Below are 23,325 nucleotides of genomic sequence, written 5' to 3'. Positions count from 1 at the left end.
CTTATCTGTATCTTGAATAGTTATCATAGTTCCCAGAACAAAGAAGGTGCTTGGCAAATATTTGCCGAGTGACTAAGGGTTTTCTTTGTCTTTGTCTTTACATGTATCTGGCATAACAATTGATGTGTAAGTTGTGTTCAGTAAAGGTTTACTGAGACAAATTGAAAAAAAAAAAATCTGTTTAATGTACAGAGACAAAACATAGCTCAAACAAAACCTTGTGCACACCAGGATCCAGAGACCCCACAGAGACTGAGCCAGACCTGCTTTTGGTGTGTGAGTGTCTCTTGCAGACGCATGGGTCATCTGTAGCCTGCCACAGGGACAGGGTCTCTGACTGCAGCAGACTTGGGTCATGCAGCCTGTGGCATAAGCTGTCTTGGAGGAGGTCATTATTAGCTCAATCATAGAGCCACCAAGCAGATGGCCCATAGACTGTAGAGCAATTACACCAAGGAAATTCTCAGACTGTTAAGAAAGTTCTAGGGCCCACAGCAGATTTCCCAACCTGGGGGTCTGGCAAAGGGGCTGAGAACCCCCAGGGATTTGACTTTGGAGGCCAGTGGGATTTGATTCAGAACTTCGACAGGACTGGGGAAACAGGCTCTTGGAGGGCACAAACAAAACCTTCTGTGTGCCAGGACCCAGGGGAAAGGAGCAGTGTCCCCACAGGAGACTGAGCCAGACTTGCCTGTGAGTGTCCAGGAGTCTCCAGTGGAGGTGGGGGTCGACAGTGGCCTGCTGCAGGGTCAGGGGCACTGCATACAACAGTTTCTGCACAAATCCTTTGAAGGAGGTTACCATTATCTTCATTGCCCTTGCCATAGTTTGGCCCAAGCCAAACAACCAGGAGGGAACACAGCCCATCAAAAGAAAATTGGATTAAAGGTTTACTGAGCATGGCACTGCCCATCAGAACATGACCCAGTTTCCCCCACAGCCAGTCCCTCTCATCGGGAAGCTTCCATGAGCCTCTTATCCTTATCCACCAGAAGGCAGACAGAATGAAAACCACAATAACAGAAAACTAACCAAACTGATCACATGGACCACAGCCTTGTCAACTCAATGAAACTATGAGTCATGCCATGTAGGACCACCCAGTACGGACGGGTCGTGGTGGAGAGTTCTGACAAAACATGGTCCACTGGAGAAGGGAATGGCAAACCACTTCAGTATTCTTGCCTTGAGAATCCCAAGAACAGTATGAAAAGGCAAGAAGACATGACACTGAAAGATGAACTCCCCTGGTCAGCAAGTGCCAATATGCTACTGGAGAATGGTGGAGAAATAACTCTAGAAGGAATGAAGAGCTGGAATCAAAGTGAAAAGAACACCCAGTTGTGGATGTGACTGGTGATGGAAATAAAGTCTGATGCTGTAAAGAGCAATATTGCATAGGACCTGGAATGTTAGGTCCATGGATCAAGGTAATTTGAAGTGGTCAAACAGGAGATGGCAAGAGTGAGCATTGACATTTTAGGAATCAGTGAACTAAAACAGACTAGAATGGGTAAATTTAATTCAGATGACCATTATATCTATACTGTGGGCAAGAATCCTTTAGAAGAAATGGAGTAGTCCTCATAGTCAACAAAGAGTCCTAAATGTAGTGCTTGGGTGCAATCTCGAAACTGGCAGAATGATCTCTATTCGTTTCCAAGGCAAACTATTCAGTATCACAGTAATCCAGGTCTATGCCCCAACCACTAATGCTGAAGAAGCTGAAGTTGATCGGTTCTATGAGAACTTACAAGACCTTTTAGAACTAACACCAAAAAACATGCCCTTTTCATCATAGGGGACTGGAATGCAAAAGTAGGAAGTCAAGCAATACCTGGAGTAACTGGCAAGTTTGACCTTGGAGTACAGAATGAAGCAGGGCAAAGAATAACAGAATTGTGCCAAGAGAATACATTGTTCATAGCAAACCCCATCTTCCAATAACACAAGAGATGACTCTACACATGGACATCACCAGATGGTCAATACTGAAATCAGCTTGGTTACATTCTTTGTAGCCGAAGATGGAGAAGCTCTATAGTCAGCAAAAATAAGACTGGGAGCTGACTGTGGCTCAGATCATGAACTCCTTAGTATGAAAGGAAAAGTAGCTCAGTTGTGTCCGACTCTCTGCAACCCCATGGACTATACAGTCCATGAAATTCTCCAGGGCAGAATACTGGAGTGGGTAGCCTTTCCCTTCTCCAGGGGATTTTCCCAACCCAGGGATCGAACCCAGGTCTCCCGGGTGGAGTCTTTACCAGCTGAGTTATCAGGGAAGCCCCCTTATTGCAAAATTCAGACTTAAATTGAAGAAAGTGGGGAAAACCACTAGACCATTCAGGTATGACCTAAATCAAATCCTTTAAGATTATACAGTGGAAGTGAGAAGTAGATTCAAGGGACTAGATTTGATAGCCAGAATGCCTGAAGAACTATGTATGGAGGTTTGTGACACTGTACAGGAGGCAGTGATCAAGACCACCCCAAGAAAAAGAAATGCAAAAAGGCAAAATGATTATGTGAGGAGGCCTTACAATTAGCTGAGAAAAGAAGAGAAGTGAAAGGCAAAGGAGACAAGGAAAGATATACCCATTTGAATGCAGAGTTCCAGAAATAGCAAGGAGAGATAAGAAAGCCTTCCTAAGTGATCAATGCAAAGAAATAGAGTAAAACAATAGAATGGGAAAGACTAGAGATCTCTTCAAGAAGATTAAACATACCAAGGGAACGTTTCATGCAAAGATGGGCTCAATAAAGGACAGAAATGGTATGGACCTAACAGAAGCAGAAGATATTAAGAAGAGATGGCAAGAATACCCAGAAGAACTATACAAAAAAGATCTTCATGACCCAGATAACCATGATGGTGTGATCACTCACCTAGAGTCAGACATCCTGAAATAGGAAGTCAAGTAGGCCTTAGGAAGCATCACTATGAACAAAGCTAGTGGAGGTGATGGAATTCCAGCAGAGCTATTTCAGATCCTAAAAGATGATGCTGTGAAAGTGCTGCACTCAATATACCAGCAAACTTGGAAAACTCAGCAGTGGCCACAGGACTGGAAAAGGTTAGTTTTCATTCCAATCCCAAAGAAAGACAATGCCAAGGAATGTTCAAACTACCACACAATTGCGCTCATCTCACATGCTAGCAAAGTAATGCTCAAAATTCTCTAAGTGAGGTCAACAGTATGTGAAGTGAGAACTTGCTGGTGTTCAAGCTGGATTGATAAATGGCAGAGGAACCAGAGATCAAATTGCCAACATCTGCAGGATCATCGAAAAAGCAAGAGAGGTCCAGAAAAACACCTGCTTCTGCTTTATTGACTATGCCAAAGCCTTTGACTATGTGGATCACAGCAAACTGTGGAAAATTCTTAAAGAGATGGGAATACCAGACCACCTTACCTGCCTTCTGAGAAATCTGTATGCAGGTCAAGAAGCAACAATGAGAACTTGACATGGAACAACAGACTGGTTCCAAATCGGGAAAGGAGTACGTTAAGGCTGTATATTGTCATCCTGCTTCTTTAACTTCTATGCAGAGTACATTGTGCAAACTGCTGGGCTTGATGAAGCACAAACTGGAAATTAGATTGCCGGTAGAAACATCAATAACCTCAGATATACAAATGACACCGCCCTTAAGGCAGAAAGCAAAGAGAAACTATAGAGCCTCTTGACAAAAGTGAAAGAGAAGAGTGAAAAAGCTGGCTTAAAACAACATTCAAAAAATGAAGATCATGGCATCTGATCCCTTCACTTCATGGCAAGTAGATGGGGAAACGATGGAAACAGTGACAGAATTTATTTTCTTGGGCTCCAAAATCACTGCAGATGGTGACTGCAGCCATGAAATTAAAAGACACTTTTTCCTTGGAAGAAAAGCTATGACCAACCTAGACAGCATATTAAAAAGCAGAGACATTACTTTGCCGATAAAGGTCCATCTAGTCAAAGCTGTGGTTTTTGCAGTAGTCATGAATGGATGTGAGAATTGGACCATAAAGAAAGCTGAGTGCCAGGAACTGATACTTTTGAACTGTGGTGTTGGAAAAGACTCTTGAGAGTCCCTTGGACTGCAAGGATATCCAACCAGTCAATCCTGAAAGAAATTAGTCCTGAATATTCATTGGAAGGACTGATTCTGAAGCTGAAACTGCAATACTTTGGCCACCTGATGTGAAGAACTGACTCATTGGATGCTGGGAAAGATTGAAGACAGGAGGAGAAGGGACGACAGAGGATGAGATGGTTGAATGGCATCACTGACTCAATGGACATGAGTTTGAGCAAGCTCCAGAAGTTGGTGATGGACAGGGCAGTCTGGAATGCTGCAGTCCATGTGATCACGAAGAGTCAGACACAACTGAGCAACTGAGCTGAACTGAGCTGAATTGTACATGGAATTTCTTGACTGTACTTGCAAAGTTTATGAATGTGCAAAGATTATATATGATTTTATTATGTCATATTCATTGTTATTTTTAAATATATGGCTGATTTAATAATATGTATAATTTATTGAATAATTTAATTATATATAAGTGATCTAAGATATATATATATATATATATATTATATATAAGTGATCTAAGATAACTTCAGAACAGTTCTGTTAGGATTTTATATCCCCATTTCATATATGAGGTAACTGATAATCAGAAAGATTAAGTCACTTATCTAAGGACACAACGTTAGTAAGTGGAGAATTGAGTTGTTTAACCCAGGTTGTGTGTCTTTACAACCTATCCTTTCAGCCACCATACAGTCCTTAGCATCATATAAGCCGGAAAACTCCAGTTTAACACATCGAAGATAAGCAAGTTTTATGTCAGTGACTGGAAAGCATTGGGTAAATAAAGATGGTTAAAATTTTATTTTAAAAAATAGTAAATGTGATTCAGTAATGGGAGGGATTTTACTTATGTGGTTGCAATGACAAGATCAAGGCTGCTTGCCCTTACAGCCTGAGTTAGATGCTTGGGTTAGTCTGAGTTTGGCTTATAACTTTTTTGTCTCTGCTTCTTGTAGGTTTGAGTGGCCGCTTCTTTGTCACCACCCTCCCAGCATTTTTCCAGTAAGTTCAAATAATTTTCTGGTCTTGTAATGATTAGAAACTAGTAGGTGTGTGTGTAAAAAGTGTGTCCCGGGATTCTTTAGTTGTTGTCCATAACCTTCATTTATTCAGCTTAGCATGTGAAGGGAGAAAGACTGGCCTCCACTGAACGATAGTGATCAGAAGAGAGGGGTGCCCAGGTGCTACAGAGAGTCTAATTTCAGGCAGCAGATAGGTGAGGAGGCCAAAGAGGGTTTTTCTGATGATATGAAAGGTGGGATGATTCTTAATAGATAACAGGAGTATGTGAAGCAGGTAAGGTAGACAAGATCTTTCCAAATAGAGGATGTATCATGGAAAAGCCTCGGAGAAAAGGAGATGCCTTCTGAGAACTATAGCTAGTTCTCTGTGGCTGGCCTGAGAGGTACAGTTGGATCATCCCAGGTGATGGTGCTAGAGAGATTCAGGTAGTGAGGGGGAAGGAGACAGGCAGGGATGGTTTCCAGAGATGCTGAGGAGGTGGGATCATTGGTGACTGATTAGCCGTAAGAAAGGGAGAGCCTCTGGTGACTTACTGACAGGCCTGTTTAACTAGCAAAGCTATTGAGAAGTTGCTGGAATAAAGTGCAGTTTGGAAGATAGAGACCAGAATGGAAAAGATAGTGTGAGGGGTTTATGCTAATTCCAAATGAGAAGTTTAGGTGGTAGTTTAATTTCAGGATCATAAGAAAGGTCTAGACTGGAGGTACATACCAGGGATTAGATTACAGTTGAAATATATACGATGAGAGAATAGACGCGGTGGGAAAAGAAGCACGCTGAGGATCAGTGACCCCCGTTAGGACATCTGCGAAGGAGCACAGGGCACATGGAACTGAGAAGGACTGGAGACCTCCTGTCAGGATAGCCCCGGGAAAGGGGGGAGGAAGGGACAGTGTCCCAGACACACACAGGGGAAATGGCAGAAGAGGCTCCGGGGACACCGCACTGAAGAGTCCTCGGAGGCCCCAGTATGAGCAGTTTCCACGCATTCATGGAACCAGGACCCCTGCTGGCAGGAGCGGTGAATGAGTTAATATGAGGAGAAAGTGTAGACTCCTCCCTTAGGAAACTTAGCTAGACAGAAGGTGAGAGGGAGGGAAGACCGAAGGCATTTGCTGTTTAGTCGCTAAGTCGTGTCCGACTCTTTTGCAACCCCATGGACTATAGCCTGCCAGCCTCCTCTGTCCATGGAATTCTCCAGGTAAGAACACTAGGGTGGGTTGCCGTTTCCTTCTCCAGGGGATCTTCCCAGCCCAGGGATCAAATCCAGGTCTCCTGCCTTGGCAGGCGGATTCTTTACCACTGAGCCACCAGGGAGACCCGGTTTTCAGGAGAGGGACTTGGATGATATCAATTTGGAAATGTGCATAGAGTTTTTTAAAACTTGATAACAACTGCAGTTTTGCTGACGTAAGAGGAAAATTGAAATAATTTGTAGCAAAAATAATAAAAAGTAACTTGACAGATTAGCCACTGCCAAGGACTTTGCTTACAGTCGCAAATTGTGCAGTGATTAAATAGAATGTTTAATTCTCTCTGCTTTGGAATTTCTCATTTGTAATAAGTATTTGTGTATGCTTTCTTATTTATGTCTTAACTATAATATTTCTTTTTTTTCATTTTGAGTGAAGTTAAAATTCAGAGTGGAGTTCACATGTAAAACCAGTACTTATTTTCGTTATTATTCCTGTTTATTATCTGTAACACTTGTTATTTTAATTGGTTTATTTTTTGTTTTTATAATTTATAGTGCAAAAGATGGGATATTCCGCCGTTACCGTGGCCCAGGAGTCTATGAAGACCTGCAGAACTATATCTTAGAGAAGAAGTGGCAATCTGTTGAGCCTCTGACTGGCTGGAAATCCCCAGCTTCTCTAACGTAACTTGTTTTTTTAATGACAGAGTGTTACTAATAGAACAGATAGTTTCAACTTAACAACCCATAGACCTTGAAAGTCTACATTTCTTTTCATATTCACTTCTGATTTCCCAGATGACACATGCCCCTGCTTGGCCCATGTTGTGTTTCTGGCTTTGTGACCCTGTGTGTTTCAGCTGGTTGTTAAGATGCTAGGGTTTAGTATCCAGATTCAGGTGGGTTACAGAGAGCTCTCCTCCAGCTTTTGCACCGTCACCTCTTTTCTCTTTACTAAATATGGTATTGAACACCATTTACCATACCGCCTTCCTTATAAATTATTGAGAAGGTAGAGGAGAACCTTTGTCTTGAATTTAGAGTTCATGAAGGAATTGCTAAAGTATCTGTCTGTGTGGAGAGTAAGACCTATGGTGTCTTTGGCTGCTTAACAGAACACTGCTGGGGTAACCTTGGCCATGATGGTAAATTGTAGAATGCTTGGTGAGGCAGATAAGGTCAAGCAATAATACCTTGTTCACAGTTTTCATTTGGAATGAACTGTGGTATTTGTAGTTGATTTTATGTTGATATATATATGCATAAGGAATATCCCTGCTGAAATAGGATCAAATCATGTTACATTTTAGGAATAAGTGATCTGATAGCATCTATAGGAAATACATGGCTTATTCTAAAAGCAGCTCACCTCTGATGTTTCATTCTACAAATTTTCATTCTTTAAAATCAGTGAACATTGATTTTATGCAGATACTATTCTCGGTGCTAGATGTTCAGCAGTCAACATGATAAATGTGACCCCTGTGGTCTCCTAGGGTGACTTACAGTAAGACAGATGATGAAAAAATTAGGGATGTAAAGAATCACAAAACAAAACAGAAAACAAACCCTTACTAAGTCAGGGCTTGACTGGGAGTGCGGGCCTCTGTTAGATGGGTACTAGGAGAGCTGGCTCTGAGGGGTCACTGCAGATGGGGTCTGCAGGACCGCAGGGCCTGGCCGGGCGAGGAGCAGGTGAGGACTGTTCCAGGAACGGAGGTAGCATTCGTACACGCCCCACAGTGGAAAGAGCTCGGTGTATTGAGGAAGAGTCAGGTGGCCAGGGTTAGGCACAGCGAAAGAGAAGGGGGAGCAGTGTAAACAGAGGGCAAAGAGGGCAGGAGGCAGACGGTCAGGCCTCCTCAGGCTGGTGAGGAGCTGGGGTGTGAGCAGCGCAGGCGGCGACCAGAGGCTCAAGGGGACTGTGTGGAGCGGCCTCGCCCAGGGATGGTGGTATGGACCAGCCTGATGGCAGTGGGGATGCAGAGCATGGGTGGACTTAAAATACGTTTAAACCTCAGTCCCGCATGCTGGAAGCCAGCTTGTGCCGATGGCAGGGCCCTGCCACTCTGTGTCCCACCCTTGGCTCCCCTGCGGGGTCATCGTGAGACCAGCTCACCTAAATTTTGAGGGAAATTTTGAGTTGCTGTATTTTGCAGAACTTGCTGAAAAGCAGCCATGGCGGCACAAGGTGTTTGGACAGGAATCTGGGTCTTCAGCCGAAAAGTGTAGCATGGCAGCCCAGCTGTTACCTGGAGGTGTCACTGGATGATGTACAGGTTTCATACCGCGGGAGGTTGGAAAGTGAGCTGGAAAAGGGACTGATCCACAGGATTTTTGAGACTTTATGAATTCTGAGGATGCAAAGGACTTAGAATTAATTCTTAAACTTGCAGGTGATCCCTTGCAAAATGTATGTTTTTAAGGCACTCCTTTTAAAATGTTTGTCTTTTAACTTATCTTGGGAGTGATGTATTGAATTTGGAAATTGTAGCTACTAGTGGATGTGTGGAAATTTTAGAAATTCATCCATTTGCATTTTTTCCTTATTACACTAGTATTTTAAGGCAGCATGTTATTTTGCTTGTAATATGTATAAATCATAATGAAAATCATAATGGTATGAGCCACTTTGTTCCAAATTTTTGTACAAGAACTCAAATTTTTTTTCACTTTTTATTACAGAAACTTTCAAATATACATAAAAATACAGAAAATAGTACAGTAAACCCCCATGTACGTATCACACACCTATAATGACCATCAAATTATAGCTTGTTTTATCAGTTGTTTTGAAACAAATACCAAGTGTGTCATTTTATTGTATTTTGGTATGTGTCTATAAAAGGTAAGAACACTTTTAAAAATCGTAAATATAATACCCTATTATTATGCAGTCTGACCCTACCCACGCCAATGGAATGAGGGCGCAAAACCTAGTTGAAGTGCCCTGTGCCCCTCTGGGTTGCAGGCGGAAGGGTGTGGCCTCTCTGGTGCAGTGGGCGTGGCCTCTCGTGCAGTGGGCGTGGCTTTTCTCCATCAGTCCTTCCTGTGATTGTTGGTGATGACAACAAAGATTAGAGGTTGCTTTAAGCTGCTCTGAGTGAGTGGGTTATAATAGACATTAATACGAGACTGAAATAGGATTCTAGCTTCTTCCTCAGGGACACGGTTGAAGGCAGTAATGCAGGTTGACCTCGTCCTATCGCAGTGAGAGTGGCTTTGCGTTCTGCCTGCCGAGCAGGGCCACCACTGGTGTCCGTGCAGAGTGGGTGCTGAGTTTAACAGTGGCAGTACTCTGCTACACAGCACTGGTGGCACCTAGGAGAGCTCCCTCAGGCATTAGGGGAGCCTCTTAATGGAGGCCCTGTTGCAACTTTGCTTCAGGTGCTGAAATGAGAGAGATTCCCCACAGAACAGTTGCTGCCGTTTCTGCAAAACCGAGACACCAGGAGCAAGCCCCGCACCCGTGTGTGTGTCATTCTCTGACGGAAAGGCACACATTTAGCAAGGAAGCTGTGCATTTCTTTTTCCAGTGCCGAGAATCCAGTAACATACTGGGCCTCCTTCTTAGTCATGGAGGCTGAAGAGACAGCGACTTTTCTCGGATGGAGGGATTAAGTGTCTTTAGTCCTCACTCTGACTGTGTTCAGGGGTCAGCTTCCCTTGCTCAGGGCTTGGTACCTGTGGTTTGGCCTGGAGACCTCTGACAGCTGCTTGTCAGAGCGCCTTTAAGGCTCTTCTGCATTTTCACTCCGCACCCAGAGCCTTCCTGTGCTGCTCCGGGGCCCTCCCAGCGTCCCTGCTGCTCTGAACCCTTGGATCCAGTGTCTCCCCACCACCCCGCTTCGTGATGCCCTGCTAAGGTGAGCGCTGTGAGCAGAGAAGCGGAGAGGGACCCAGGGCACTCTCACTTAACAGCTGCTGCGCGCTCAGGCCCACAGGCGGACTCTGGGTTTTTAGTCTTGCTGAGGCGGAAACGGTTCACACTGGAACAGCCCCACTGTCAGCAGTGGCACTGCCGTTGTTATAACAAACTAGACTTCCCTGCCCTTGCCCTTATCTGCTCCCACCTCCCGCCGCAGCCTCACATCCCAGCCGCTGGGACGTTCATCAGTAAGCTGGGGGTGTGGAGTGTTGACTCTTGCACCTGACCTGCCGGCTGGGCGAGAGTCTGCCCTGCTGGACCCGCAGAACACAGGACTAGTTAAAGGCGTGAATCTTACATAATTCTAGTTGACATACCCTTGTGGTGTGGTTTTGAAATGCCTAACTATTGTAAAGATATTTGTTTGACATGGGCCAGAAAGATGGGCATGACTAATGCTTGGGCTTTTATTTGAAACTTTTACATTTGTAGTTTGGAAAATGGAATAAATTTCCGGTTGAAAAAAAAAAATGGTATAGGGATATGTTTGAACTGAGTATCATTAGTGTTTCATAATGATGTCAGTTTCTTCTCTGAGGGAAATTTACTTAAGGCCAGTTTTAGACCCTGTAGGCCAAACTAGAGCTGTCTCTGCTCCCTCCACAAACTAATCAGCTTTATTTCTTAGTCATGGATTCCAGGTCTTGGGCCTTCTTATTCACTTATACAATATTAGTGTGATCGCTTTGAGAACTGGGCAGAAAATATACCCTATTGTGGACCTGATTTCCCAGAAATCATACAGTGTGGCTTACATCTGTGATGTTTGATTCTTCTTAAGGAGGCGTGAGTATCAAGAGCACTAAGTTTTCTAGTGAAAACTGACAGTGTTGCACTTTCTTCACATTTTCAGAAAACTGTAAAGTCAGCTTATTGACTCGCAAAAATTGCACCTTTCTGAATTTGAAATGGTGTGCGTGTGTGCGCATGCTAAGTCACTTCAGTCATGTCCCAGTCTTTGCAACCCTATGGACTGTAGCCCACCAGGCTCCTCTGTCTATGGGATTCTCCAGGGAAGAATACTGGAGTAGGTTGCTGTGCTTTCCTCCAGGGGATCTTCTCAACCCAGGGATCAAACCCGTGTCCCTTATGTCTCCTGCTTGGCAGGCAGGTTCTTTGTTACTAGCACCACCTGGGAAGCCTTTTGAAATGGTAAGAATTGCCGTTATGATGATTGAGAGCAGTGATTTGCATCCTCACTTGCCCAGGGGAATCACCTGTGGACTTTTGAAAACTACCCACACATGGCTACTGTCCCAGAGACTGCGCTGGTACTGGGCAAGCAGCCTCAGGTGTTTCTGTGAAAGTCACTCAGTCGTATCTGACACTTTGTGACCCCATGGGCTGTAGCCTGCCAGGTTCCTCCGTCCCTGGAATTCTCTAGGCCAGAATACTGGAGTGGGTAAGCTGCTCCCTTCTCCAGGGGATCTTCTCAACCCAGGGATAGAACCCAGGTCTGCATTGCAGGCAGATTCTTTACCATCTGAGCCACCAGGGAAGCCCCAGGTGTTTCTGAGAAGCAGCCAAAGTTGGGAACCACTGAGCTACAGATTCAGAAGTGAAGTGAAATGAAAGTTTCTCAGTCGTGTCCAGCTCTTTGTGATTCCATGGACTGTACAGTCCATGGGGTTTTCCAGGCCAGAATACTGGAGTGGGTATCCTTTCCCTTCTCCAGGAACCAGTGAAGTTGTTCAGTCGGGTCTGACTCTTTGTGATCCCATGGACTATAGCCTACCAGGCTCTTTCATCCATGGAATCCCCTTCTCCAGGGGATCTTCCCAAACCAGGGATCGAACCCAGGTCTCCTGCATTGCAGGCAGATTCTTTTTTTTTTTTTTTTCAGGCAGATTCTTTACCAGCTGAACAAGCTCCTGCTAATAAAATTACAGTTTTACTGTTAACAAATGACTGCTGAACAGGCCTTTAAAGTTTTTAAAGTTAAGTGCCATACAACTTCAGATGCCTTCTGAATACTGAATATAAGTACAGTTTTACAGTTAAGTGTTATAGGAACTGTGTGGATTGACTGCGTGAGAGTAACCTGATGCAGACCAGGGCCTTTGACATTATGGATGTAAAGCTCTTAGAAGATTGTGGAGTAATGGGGTATTCACATGGTGCCAACATTTCAGCCCACAAATGACCTAGCCATTATCAAGGAAAAACCACCTTTCCAGTGGAGAGGTCTGTCTCAATCACTAGTTAACCAAGTGACTTAGCATCACTGAGAGCCCACTTACAGCAGGCTTTTTAGTCTCTATATGGAGATGAGGTCATAGTCCTCACCTTCCCAGATCTTTCCTGAAGACTGAAATTCAGTACTAATCATGGCCCCAAATAAAAAACACTTGGTAAGTGTTAGGCTTCTTTTATGGCTTTTATTTCCCTGTGTATCATAATTATAGCTAAGAAGAAAAAGATTGAAATCAATGTCTGTTAATAAATGTTGAATTACACTGAGACAGGACTGAATTTAAAGATAGGAAGGAGCAACTGTTTGAAGCTTTAGGAGCCCTAAAGAAAGGAGTATACCTAGGGAAATTAAAGTATTCTGAAACTTGAGTAGTTAACTCAATAAAAATAATTTTGTAATAAAGTTCAAGAAAGCAGTCTCTTTGATCATGTATGTAGTGATTGCTAATGGGAATCCAACACCACTATCAGTTGATACTTTTAAATGAAATTTGGATTTGTATATGGTATAAATGTAGCTGTAAAATGTTTTAATAGTTTCCCTATTTAAAAATAAAATAGGTTTTAAAGGTAGACTCTACTAAGGTGAAGGAGAGGTAAGATTCATACGCAATCAGACATACACTGCAAACATGCACACACACACACACAACTCAACTCCTGGGTTTTTGGTTTGAGAACTTGATGATCTTGGTACCAGTTACTGGTTTGAGCAAGAGAAAATCAAGGGTTCAGCACTGGACATATTAAGTTTGAGATGCAGACTTCTTTATAGAGCTTCCGGGTTGGATGCATGGGGATTGGTCCACACAAAAGGCATATAGATGGTATTTTAAGTTTTAGAAGGAAGGGGGGTCACCTGGAGAGAGAAAAAGAAAAGTGCTTGGGACTGAGTCACAAGACACTCCAAAGTTAAGAAGCTGGGTAGAGAAGGAGTCAGCAAAAGGAAATTGAAAATGAGTGCCAGGGAGGCAGGAGGGCAGGCAGGGGTGTGCGATTTCCTAAAAGGCAAGTAGAAAGTGCACGAAGGAGAGAGTAGTCCCTTGTGTCTCAGGTCTATGAGGGGTTAGGGGAGGTGAAGTCTGAGACGAGGACACTGAATGAAGCACTGCGATGCCATTTTGGCCTTAACAGGGAGTCAAGGAGTGCAGCAGGGAGGACAAAAGCCGGATTTGAGTGGATTAAAGGTAAGGTGAGGAGGAAGGAGCAGCAAGTGTAGGCTCCTCTTTGGAGTTTGGGAAGCTGAGTTGGAGGGCCTTCTGCGATCCAGTGATGTTCTTTTCAAAAGATGAGTGAGAGTAGAACGTGTTTTCATGCAGTGAAATGATCCATCAGAGAAGGAGAAATTGCTGATGCAGGAAATGGGATGATGGGAAAAAACCAAGTCATTAGCAACAGGGAGGGGATGGGATCCAAGGCACAAGTGGAGAGTTTGGACTGTGGTTGGGGGGGTAGTTTCCTCCATTGGAACAGAAGAAGCTGGCTGCGGGGGTACACCAGGCTACATGTGCTGCTGGGATGGTGAGAGAGGCCACCTGAGAGCCGCTGGTTGCACAGTGACAGATGAGGGCAAGGGGTGGAGAGGGTGTGTACAGTTTGAAGGGAGAGAAAGGATATGAGCTCTCATCTCAGGTACGAGCCTAGAGGATTGCAGCCGGACGGCGCCCTCTCAGGTGCTTGTGACTGTGAGGGCAGAGCGTGTGACTTTCCCCCAGAGACATGCAGCTGCTCAGTGTTAGGGATGTTGCCAGGCATGCAGCATGCAGCGAGAAAGGACCAGCGGACTTGACTGCGTTTACTCCTGACTAATCCAGAACACGGCCCTGGGGTCTAAGCTCTGTCAGAAGGGAAGAGAATCCAGGAGAGAGGATGATGTATTGCACAAAGTGGAGGAGTAGTCCTTGTGACTTGAGGTTTTTGTTTGTTTGTTTGTTTTTATGCTATCCATCACCAGTGATTCTCCTTGCCTTTATTTTTTTTTAGGATGTCTGGAATGGCTGGTCTTTTTAGCATCTCTGGCAAGATATGGGTGAGTAAATAAGGCCCTTTATGATTATGTCAGCAGAGGGGTTTTTAAGAGTGAGAAGGTAGTTTCTAAATAATAGGAAAATGAATACTTATAAATGGTTTTATAATTTCACTTTTCTTCTTAAGCCACACAACTACTCTTACCTGGAGTCGTAGTGGGAATGTGTCTTTGTGTAGAAGGACTTAAAATTGGACAGGGACCAAAAGACCAAACTCATATTTTCATAGATCAGTAGTGAATCCCTTTGTCAAAGCTGAAAGGGCTTCTGTGGTTTCACTTCCTCTTATTTCTTGTTGTCATAACCTCCCTACAGATCAAAGATCTGTTAGGGACCAGCAGACTTCAGCGTGTGGGCAGGCTGGGCTGCCTGTTTTGTTTAATAATGTCTTGTTGGAACACAGTCACATTCACTTATTACCTATTTTCTGTGACTGCTTTCATACTACAGTGATAGAGATGAGTTGTTGTGACAGAGATCATATAGCCCACAAGCCTAAATATTCATGATGTCGCCCTTTAAGGAAAAATTTGCAAGCCCCTTTTGTGTGGCTCAGACAATGGCATGTCTGACTGTTTGTGACCCCATGTACTGTAGTCCACCAGACTTCTCTTTCCATGGGATTCTTCCAGCAAGAATACTAGAGTGGGGTTCCATCACCTTCTCCAGGGGATCTTCCTGACCCAGGGATCAAACCCATGTCTCACGTCTCCTGCATTGGCAGGCAGGTTCTTTACCACTAGCGCCACCTGGGAAGCTGCTATGTGTGATTGTATCATTTCACTGAGTCCTAGTAACTTAGAACTGTTATTTAGGTTAAAATGCTGAACTTTTACATAATATTGAATGTGTCTTGTAACCTTTCCTCATCTCTACATGTCGGGTGATCTAAATCCTGCCAGATTTGACAAAATTGCCAGGGAATTAAGTATATATTTCTAAAGTATTTCAAAAGATCTTTAGATGTGATTACCTTCCTGTATTTGTCTTTTCTAAGTTATGATTATACATCATTTGTCATATTTGGAACTTAATATTCAAGGAAATGTTAACAAGACGTGGAAAGAATACACAGAAGAACTATACAAAAAAGATCTTACTGACCCAGATAACCATGACAGTGTGATCACTCACCTAGAGCCAGACATCTTGGATTGCAAAGTCAAGTGGACCTTAGGAAGCATCACTGCGAACAAAACTAGTGGAGGTGATGGAATTCCAGCTGAGCTATTTCAAATCCTAAAAGATGGTGCTGTGAAAGTGCTGCACTCAATATGCCGGCAAATTTGGAAAACTCAGCGGTGGCCACAAGACTGGAAAAGGGCAGTTTTCATTCCAATCCCAAAAAAAGGCAATGCCAAAGAATGTTCAAACTATTGCACAATTGCACTCATTTCACATGCTAGCAAAGTAATGCTCAAAATTCTCCAAGCCAGGCTTCAACAGTCCATGAACCGAGAATTTCCAGATGTTCAAGCTGGATTTAGAAAAGACAGAAGAACCAGAGATCAAATTGCCAACATCCGTTGTGTCATAGAAAAAGTGAGGGAGTTCTAGAAAAACATCTACTTCTGCTTCACTGACTACGCTAAAGCCTTGAACTGTGTGATCACAGCAAACTGGGGAAAATTCTTATAGAGATGGGAATACCAAATCACCTTACCTGCCTCCTAAGAAATCTGTATGTAAGTCAAGAGGCAACAGTTAAATCCAGACATGGAACAACAGAGTGGTTCCAAACTGGGAAAGGAGTACATCAAGGCTGTATATTGTCACCGTGCTTCTTTAATTTATATGCAGAGTATATCATGCGAAATGCTGGGCTGGATGAACACAAGCTAGAATCAAGATTGCTGGGATAAATATCAATAACCTCAAGATATGCAGATGATGCCACCCATTTAGCAGAAAGCAAAGAGGAACTAAAGAGCCTCTTGATGAAGGAGAAAGAGAGTGAAAAAGCTGGTTTAACACTTAATATTCAAAAAATGAAGATCATGGCATCTGGTCCCATCACTTCATGGCAAATAGACAGGGAAACAATCAAAACAAGTACAAAATCACTGCAGATGGTGACTGCAGCCACAAAATTAAAAGATGCTTGCTCCTTGAAGGAAAAGCTGTGACCAACCTAGACAGCATATTAAAAAGGAGAGACATTACTTTGCCAACAAAGAGCTGTCTAGTCAAGGCTATGGTTTTTCCATACAAAGTCGTGTATAGATGTGAGAGTTGGACTATAAAGAAAGCTGAGTGCTCAGGAATTGATGCTTTTGAGCTGTGATGTTGGAGAAGACTCTTGAGAGTCCCTTGGACTGCAAGGAGATCCAAATAGTCCGTCCTAAAGGAGATCAGTCCTGAATGTTCATTAGAAGAACTCATGCTGAAGGTGAATATCCAATACTTTGGCCACCTGATGCGAAGGGCCGATTCATTAGAAAAGACCCTGATGCTGGGAAGGTTTGAAAGCATGAGGAGAAGTGGATGACAGGGGATGAGATGGTTGGATGGCTTCACAAACTCAATGGACATGAGTTTGAGCAAGCTCTAGAACTTGGTTAAAGACACAGAAGCCTGGTGTGCTACAGTCCATGGGGTCGCAGAGAGTCGGACATGACTGAACGACTGAACAACAACAGTTCATGGAGCTCATTGAAAACTCTGCTTTTTGTTCATATTGGTATATGCTGGGAGAAATTTGAAAAGAAATATTTTGCCTCTCAGTTTTCCAGTTGTATTATAATTTTTGCTTTTTGAGATATACCTACTTTAGGTTTTTTTTTTTCTTTAGCAACAGAAAATAAATTGGTGATTTGAACTTAATCTTTTTTGTTTAAATTCTGTTAATTGTCTTTTTTTGACATTTGTATATCGTATTAAAAAATAACTAGCATTTTTCCTCTTGTCATATAGTTTGAGTTTCATTTGGTTTTCTTCTGATATTTTCTTTTATTGGTGAGAAGTTTATTCAAAGGTTCAGAATTTTGAATTGCAAACCAGGAACTAAGAGTAAGGATTCAGCCTGTTGCAATATTTGACACTAAATATATTTAGGAGTCATATATTTTGATAGTTATCTGAAAACCTTATAGCCATATACTGTCTAAACCAACAGGATAATTGTAATAGGTGTCAGGAATCTTCAAAAGCTTAGTATAGAATCTGTTACAACTGCAGGTCAGGAGAGAATTTGTTCTGAGGGTTAAGAAGAGATTGTGAAAGTTGCTCAGTTGTGTCTGACTCTTTGTGACCTCATAGACTATACAGTCTGTGGAATTCTCCAGACCAAAATGCTGGAGTGGGTAGCCTTTCCCTTCTCCAGGGGATCTTCCCAACCAAGGGATGGAACCCAGGTCTCCAGCATTGCAGGCGGATTCTTTACCAGCTGAGCAACATGGGAAACCCAAGAATACTGGAACCTCTTCTCCAGCGGATCTTCCCGACCCAGGAATCAAGCCGAGGTCTCCTGCATTGCAGGAGGATTCTTTACCGAGTGAGCTATCAGGGAAGCCTTAAGAAGAGATTAGATGGAAATTAATTGTGACCCTCACACATTTTTATAAAGTAGTTTTCTTTTCAAAGACAGTACAGGGAAAATAAATAATTGTTCAAACCTCTTATAGCTTGACTAATAACAAGGAGTTGCCATTTTTCATTATGTCATGCAAATGATTTCAGTGTGTGGCATTTGGAGCACATCAAGGCCAGGAGTTGCTGTTTTATCTCTGTAGGCACAGGGCACAGGCTTGTTTAGCGTGGATGGATTCTGTGTGAATGCACTGGACTGCAGAGACAAGGCCGTTTAAGAACAGAACATGATCCATCTCTGAATAACCAATAATATGTTCTTATTAGTGATTGAGAAGTACAGTATGTATGTATATATACATATATGTATATACATATATATATATATATTTGGACTTTCCAGACTTTTTTTAAAAGAACTAAAAGTTTAATTTTATAAGAAATTGTAAAATTTGACACATAGCAATTGCATTTATATTCTATAAGGTCATTTTGTCTAATATTAATACTGTAATTTTTTCTTTCTGGTTAGCGCCTACCTGGAATTATTTTTTTCAATTTTCAACCTTTTTGTTATGTTTTGAGCAAATCTTATAAAATGCTCCACCTCTGAACCTTGGACACCTTATCCTGGATCCATTCCTCAAATCCATCTGACCACTGGTTAGAATGTCCCCCTTTTTTTCAGCTGTAAACAGTGTCTTCATCTCATCCTCTCATTCTAATCTGTTTATAGCTAAAAATTAGCTCTAATTCAGTCACCTATTACAAAAATATAATATTATAAGGTATTGGGCCCAGCAGGTGACATTTGCATGCATTTTAAGGAAATAATATGATGCTTCCTTGTAATGAGCACATATAATATTGAACTTGGGTCAGTATTTTCCACAAGTGAAAAGTTACTTTGCCTGGCAAAGAAACAAACACAGAAATCTAAAATTGAAATAGGTCGGGTTTAATCAGTTATTACTTGGAAACATGTTTACAGAAAACTTCATGTGCCTAGTACAGGAACCCTAATAGTCTTAAAGGTACTCTGAAACTATTGTGGACTCAGACAAAGTAAACTATAAAGATTTGTGGCTACAGTTTTGAAAACACAACTTGATTAATGAGGCTTTAGTAGTTTTTTAGTAATCACCTAGAAAGACCACAAGATGGCAGAGTTTCTCTAAGAAGCTCAAGCAAATCCCTTAAAGAGTACACCGGTACAAGAAAATTGAAGTGGAATCTCTAAGAGGATGTTTCTGAATGCACTGAGAATATGACTCAATGCAGTGATTCAAAGGCACATCGTTTACTGAATTCTAGAAAATAACTGAGAAAATTTCTTAAGCATTTCTTAAATCACGTGTTTTGCAAAAGGGCTTAAGACACTGTCCAGATGGACTTATAACTGGATGTGTTATTCATTCCAACTATATGGGCAGATAATAATAAAGCAAGTTACAGAATTCATATGTCCATGGGTCAGCACAGATGCACCCTGGCTTTCTATGTCTTCTAATTCCTTGGCTCATTTCAGAGTTTAATTTTGATGATGACATTGAATAATCAAGATAAGCATAAATAAGCTATGTTCAATATGCCAAATTTCCTATAGAACTGTACAATGCATCTTAAAACTTCCACTGAACAGAGTTTGAGCAAAACAACCTTTTATATCCTAAATATCTCTTTTGCCTACTTGGGCTAGAGAGTACTAGATTATTCTTAGATAGTTGCCCTGGTTGAAGATAGGGCAATGACCAGTGCCATCAACAGAAGACAGATGACAGTTTTATAAGTCAGGAGTTGTGTGCATTCCTGTGAATAGTTTAAAGATTTGCTAGTGTATTTTATTTATCCAATAACTATTTATTGAACACTTTGATTACATGTGTCAGTATTTAAAAACTTGAGGAGTCTTCAGATGTGTATCTACTGCTGAGTGCACAATCAGAGAGAAGAGACCTCAGACGGCTCTAGATCAGCTAGCAGTCTGGTTTGTTCATTCTAAGTTAAGCCAGGATCAGATATATTATCTAATTGTATTGACACTTATAAACTGAGAAGCCAGTGGGAGATACTTGAGTAACTTTGATTTTGGGAAATATTTAAATAGAATCTTGGGCTAGTTTTCGTTAACCTCATCAGTGCTGGGCAAGTCATTCAGTCATTACTTCTGTTTGCAGGTGGCATTTAGTTTGGAGCCATTTCATCCTGTGCCCAGTAATTCTGTAGATAACCTATCTATAGACATAAAAATATCACAAAACTATTGGCTTTTTAGTGAATTTTTTTGAAGCTAAAAGGGCCTAAAATAGATGATCACAAAGCCAGCATGAGGCAACATAGCTCCTTCAAGTCCATGTCTAAATGGGCTTTGATTCCACACTAGCGGGTTCATATCTGTAATTCCTGTATGATTTTGCATGTGGTACTTCTGGCTCAGATTGTATCTCCTTACTCACTTTTACTGTTTAAGTGAAGAATAGAGTCCCGGGGATAGTAAACAAGAAGGGATGTGCACTTTCTTCAAAGACTGATGAAATCTTATTTGCTCATCATGAATTAACTGAAAAATGTCTTATATTATTACATTTAGGTTTTATGGTGATTAGGAAATTTATAAAGGAGGGCTGGGTGTCGAGCAATAAGAATATGACTAGAAAAAGGAAGTATGGAAACATTTAAATGGTTGATGTTCCGTAAGCAGTAATTTAGTTCTACTTAAAAATTGATAAAGGCCCAATTTTTAAAAAAAAAACTTTAATTTTTTATGGATATCATATTATGAGTATTAAGGTATATAAGTTATTAGGGGATAGTGACCAAAAAAAAAATCTCATGATGGAAGGATAAATAATCCTACCAGAGTTCTGTTTGGTCATTAGCTTCAAGGAAGTATAATTCTTACTAGATACGACCTTGATTTTTACTCTCAGATTCTCAGTGTTATAAAATCTGACTTGCTCTTGAAAAATAATATAGATGCATAATCCCCTGGATGATCTTTGTGGGAGCTCATATAAATAGAATTGTAGACTTGAGTAAAGTGGTAAAGAGGGAGATTCAAACATTTTTAGTTCTCTTTATAAATATGTGTTTTTTTTTTTAAACTTTTTTCTTCTCATTACAGCATCTTCACAACTATTTCACAGTGACCCTTGGAGTTCCTGCTTGGTGTTCTTACTTCTTTTTTGTGATAGCCACCTTGATTTTTGGCCTTTTCATGGGTCTGGTAAGAGATAATGTGAATCTCTTTTCTTTCTTTAAAGCCAGTTGGCTTCATGCAAAACCATAAAGCAGCCAAGAAAGAAAAAGCACATAAACAAACATCATTTTGTGTATAATCTAAATAGCTAAATAACATTTGCTTGTATGATACTACTTTCAATGGAAATTTGAGATATAATGGAAAATTCATTAAGTTATTATCCCCCAACCCCCCCTCTTAAATATTCTGAAGATACGTGCCACCCAAAATATAGGCAGTGTTGAAGAGAGAAATAGAGACTTAATTTGATAAGTTACTTTCCAAGACAACTGAGTCAGCTGTGAATTCATACATTGCTTACTTGATTAGAACACTGTTGTGATAAGGCCAAAGCTGTGAATTTGTTCCTTGGGTGAGCAAATTGATTTTTCCTGTTTGTGTCCTCAAATTGAAAATCTAAATGTGACCAGCTTCTTATACATATACTCCAGTTTTCCCAAGGTAGATTTTGTAAGATAATGTGGATTAAAAAAAAAAAAATCAGAGTCATTATTATGTGAAAAAATGAGGAGCAAACCACATCACTATGTTTTCTTTGGATTTGAAAATCCCTATCCATTAGGTATCTGTGTACTTTTTTTGCAGAGTTTTAGATACGGCTTGGAATAATTTTATACTTTATATTTAATTATATGGACAACTGTAAATGTTTGGGTGTGTTTTTCTCTTGGTTATATATTTTTGAAATCTTTTTCTTTACCTACTTGATCAATTTGAGCTTTTAAACTCAAGAAGTTCATAAAAGTTATTATACTATATACCAATCACATAGCTCTTAAACACTATATTATAGATAGGAATTGATGACTAAGAATTTATAGAAAAAGGACAACCCTTTAGGTAAGATTGTCTTTTTTTTTCCATTTATTTTTATTAGTTGGAGGCTAATTACTTTACAATATTGTAGTGGTTTTTGTCATACGTTGACATGAATCAGTCATGGATTTACATGAGTTCCCTATCCTGAACCCCTCTCCCACCTCCCTCCCCATCCCATCCCTCTGGGTCATCCCAGTGCACCAGCCCCGAGCACTTGTCTCATGCATCCAACCTGGATTGGTGATCTTTCACACTTGATAATATACATGTTTCGATGCTGTTCTCTCAGATCATCCCACCCTCGCCTTCTCCCATAGAGTCCAAAAGTCTGTTCTATACATCTGTGTCTCTTTTTCTGTTTTGCATATAGGGTCATCATTACCATCTTTCTAAATTCCATGTATATGCATTATTATACTGTATTGGTCTTTATCTTTCTGGCTTACTTCACTCTGTGTAATGGACTCTGTATAATCCATGTATAATGGACTCTGTATAATGAATCTCATTAGAACTGATTAAAATGTATTATTTTTAATGGCTGAGTAATATTCCATTGTGTATATGTACCACAGCTTTCTTATCCATTGATCTGCTGATGGGCATCAAGGTTGCTTCCATGTCCTGGCTATTGTAAACAGTGCTGTGATGAACATTGGGGTACACGTGTCTCTTTCAATTCTGGTTTCCTCGGTGCGTATGCCCAGGAGTGGGATTGCTGGGTCATATGGCAGTTCTATTTCCAGTTTTTTAAGGAATCTCCACACTGTTCTACATAGTGGCTGTACTAGTTTGCATTCCCACCAACAGTGTAAGAGGGTTCCCTTTTCTCCACACCCTCTCCAGCATTTATTGCTTGTAGACTTTTGGATAGCAGCCATCCTGACTGGCATGTAATGGTACCTTATTGAGGTTTTGATTTGCATTTCTTTGGTAATGAGTGGTGTTGAGCATCTTTACATGTGTTTGTTAGCCATCTGTATGTCTTCTTTGGAGAAATGTCTGTTTAGATCTTTGGCCCATTTTTTGATTGGGTCATTTATTTTTCTGGAATTGAGCTGCAGGAGTTGCTTGTATATTTTCGAGATTAATCCTTTGTCTGTTTCTTCATTTGCTATTATTTTCTCCTATTCTGAAGGCTGTCTTTTCACCTTGCTTATAGTTTCCTTTGTTGTGCAAAAGCTTTTAAGTTTCATTAGGTCCCATTTGTTTATTTTTGCTTTTATTTCCAATATTCTGGGAGGTGGGTCATAGAGGATCTTGCTG

The 23,325-nt window shown here is 41.3% G+C and overlaps 1 protein-coding gene across 1 annotated transcript in view; it reads left to right on the top strand.

The window, feature by feature from the left end:
- Window positions 1–23,325, top strand: part of TMX4 (thioredoxin related transmembrane protein 4) — a 68,539-nt gene that overhangs the window by 28,631 nt on the left and 16,583 nt on the right. The window contains exons 3-6 of the mRNA XM_043883467.1: window positions 5,041–5,086; window positions 6,858–6,986; window positions 14,407–14,452; window positions 21,103–21,204. Coding sequence (XP_043739402.1) covers window positions 5,041–5,086; window positions 6,858–6,986; window positions 14,407–14,452; window positions 21,103–21,204 — 323 coding nt within the window. The remainder of the gene's footprint in view (window positions 1–5,040; window positions 5,087–6,857; window positions 6,987–14,406; window positions 14,453–21,102; window positions 21,205–23,325) is intronic.

Source organism: Cervus elaphus, chromosome 23, assembly GCF_910594005.1.
Source record: "Cervus elaphus chromosome 23, mCerEla1.1, whole genome shotgun sequence".
NCBI classification, from domain to species: Eukaryota; Metazoa; Chordata; class Mammalia; order Artiodactyla; family Cervidae; genus Cervus; species Cervus elaphus.
This window is presented reverse-complemented; position numbering and strand designations above follow the sequence as displayed.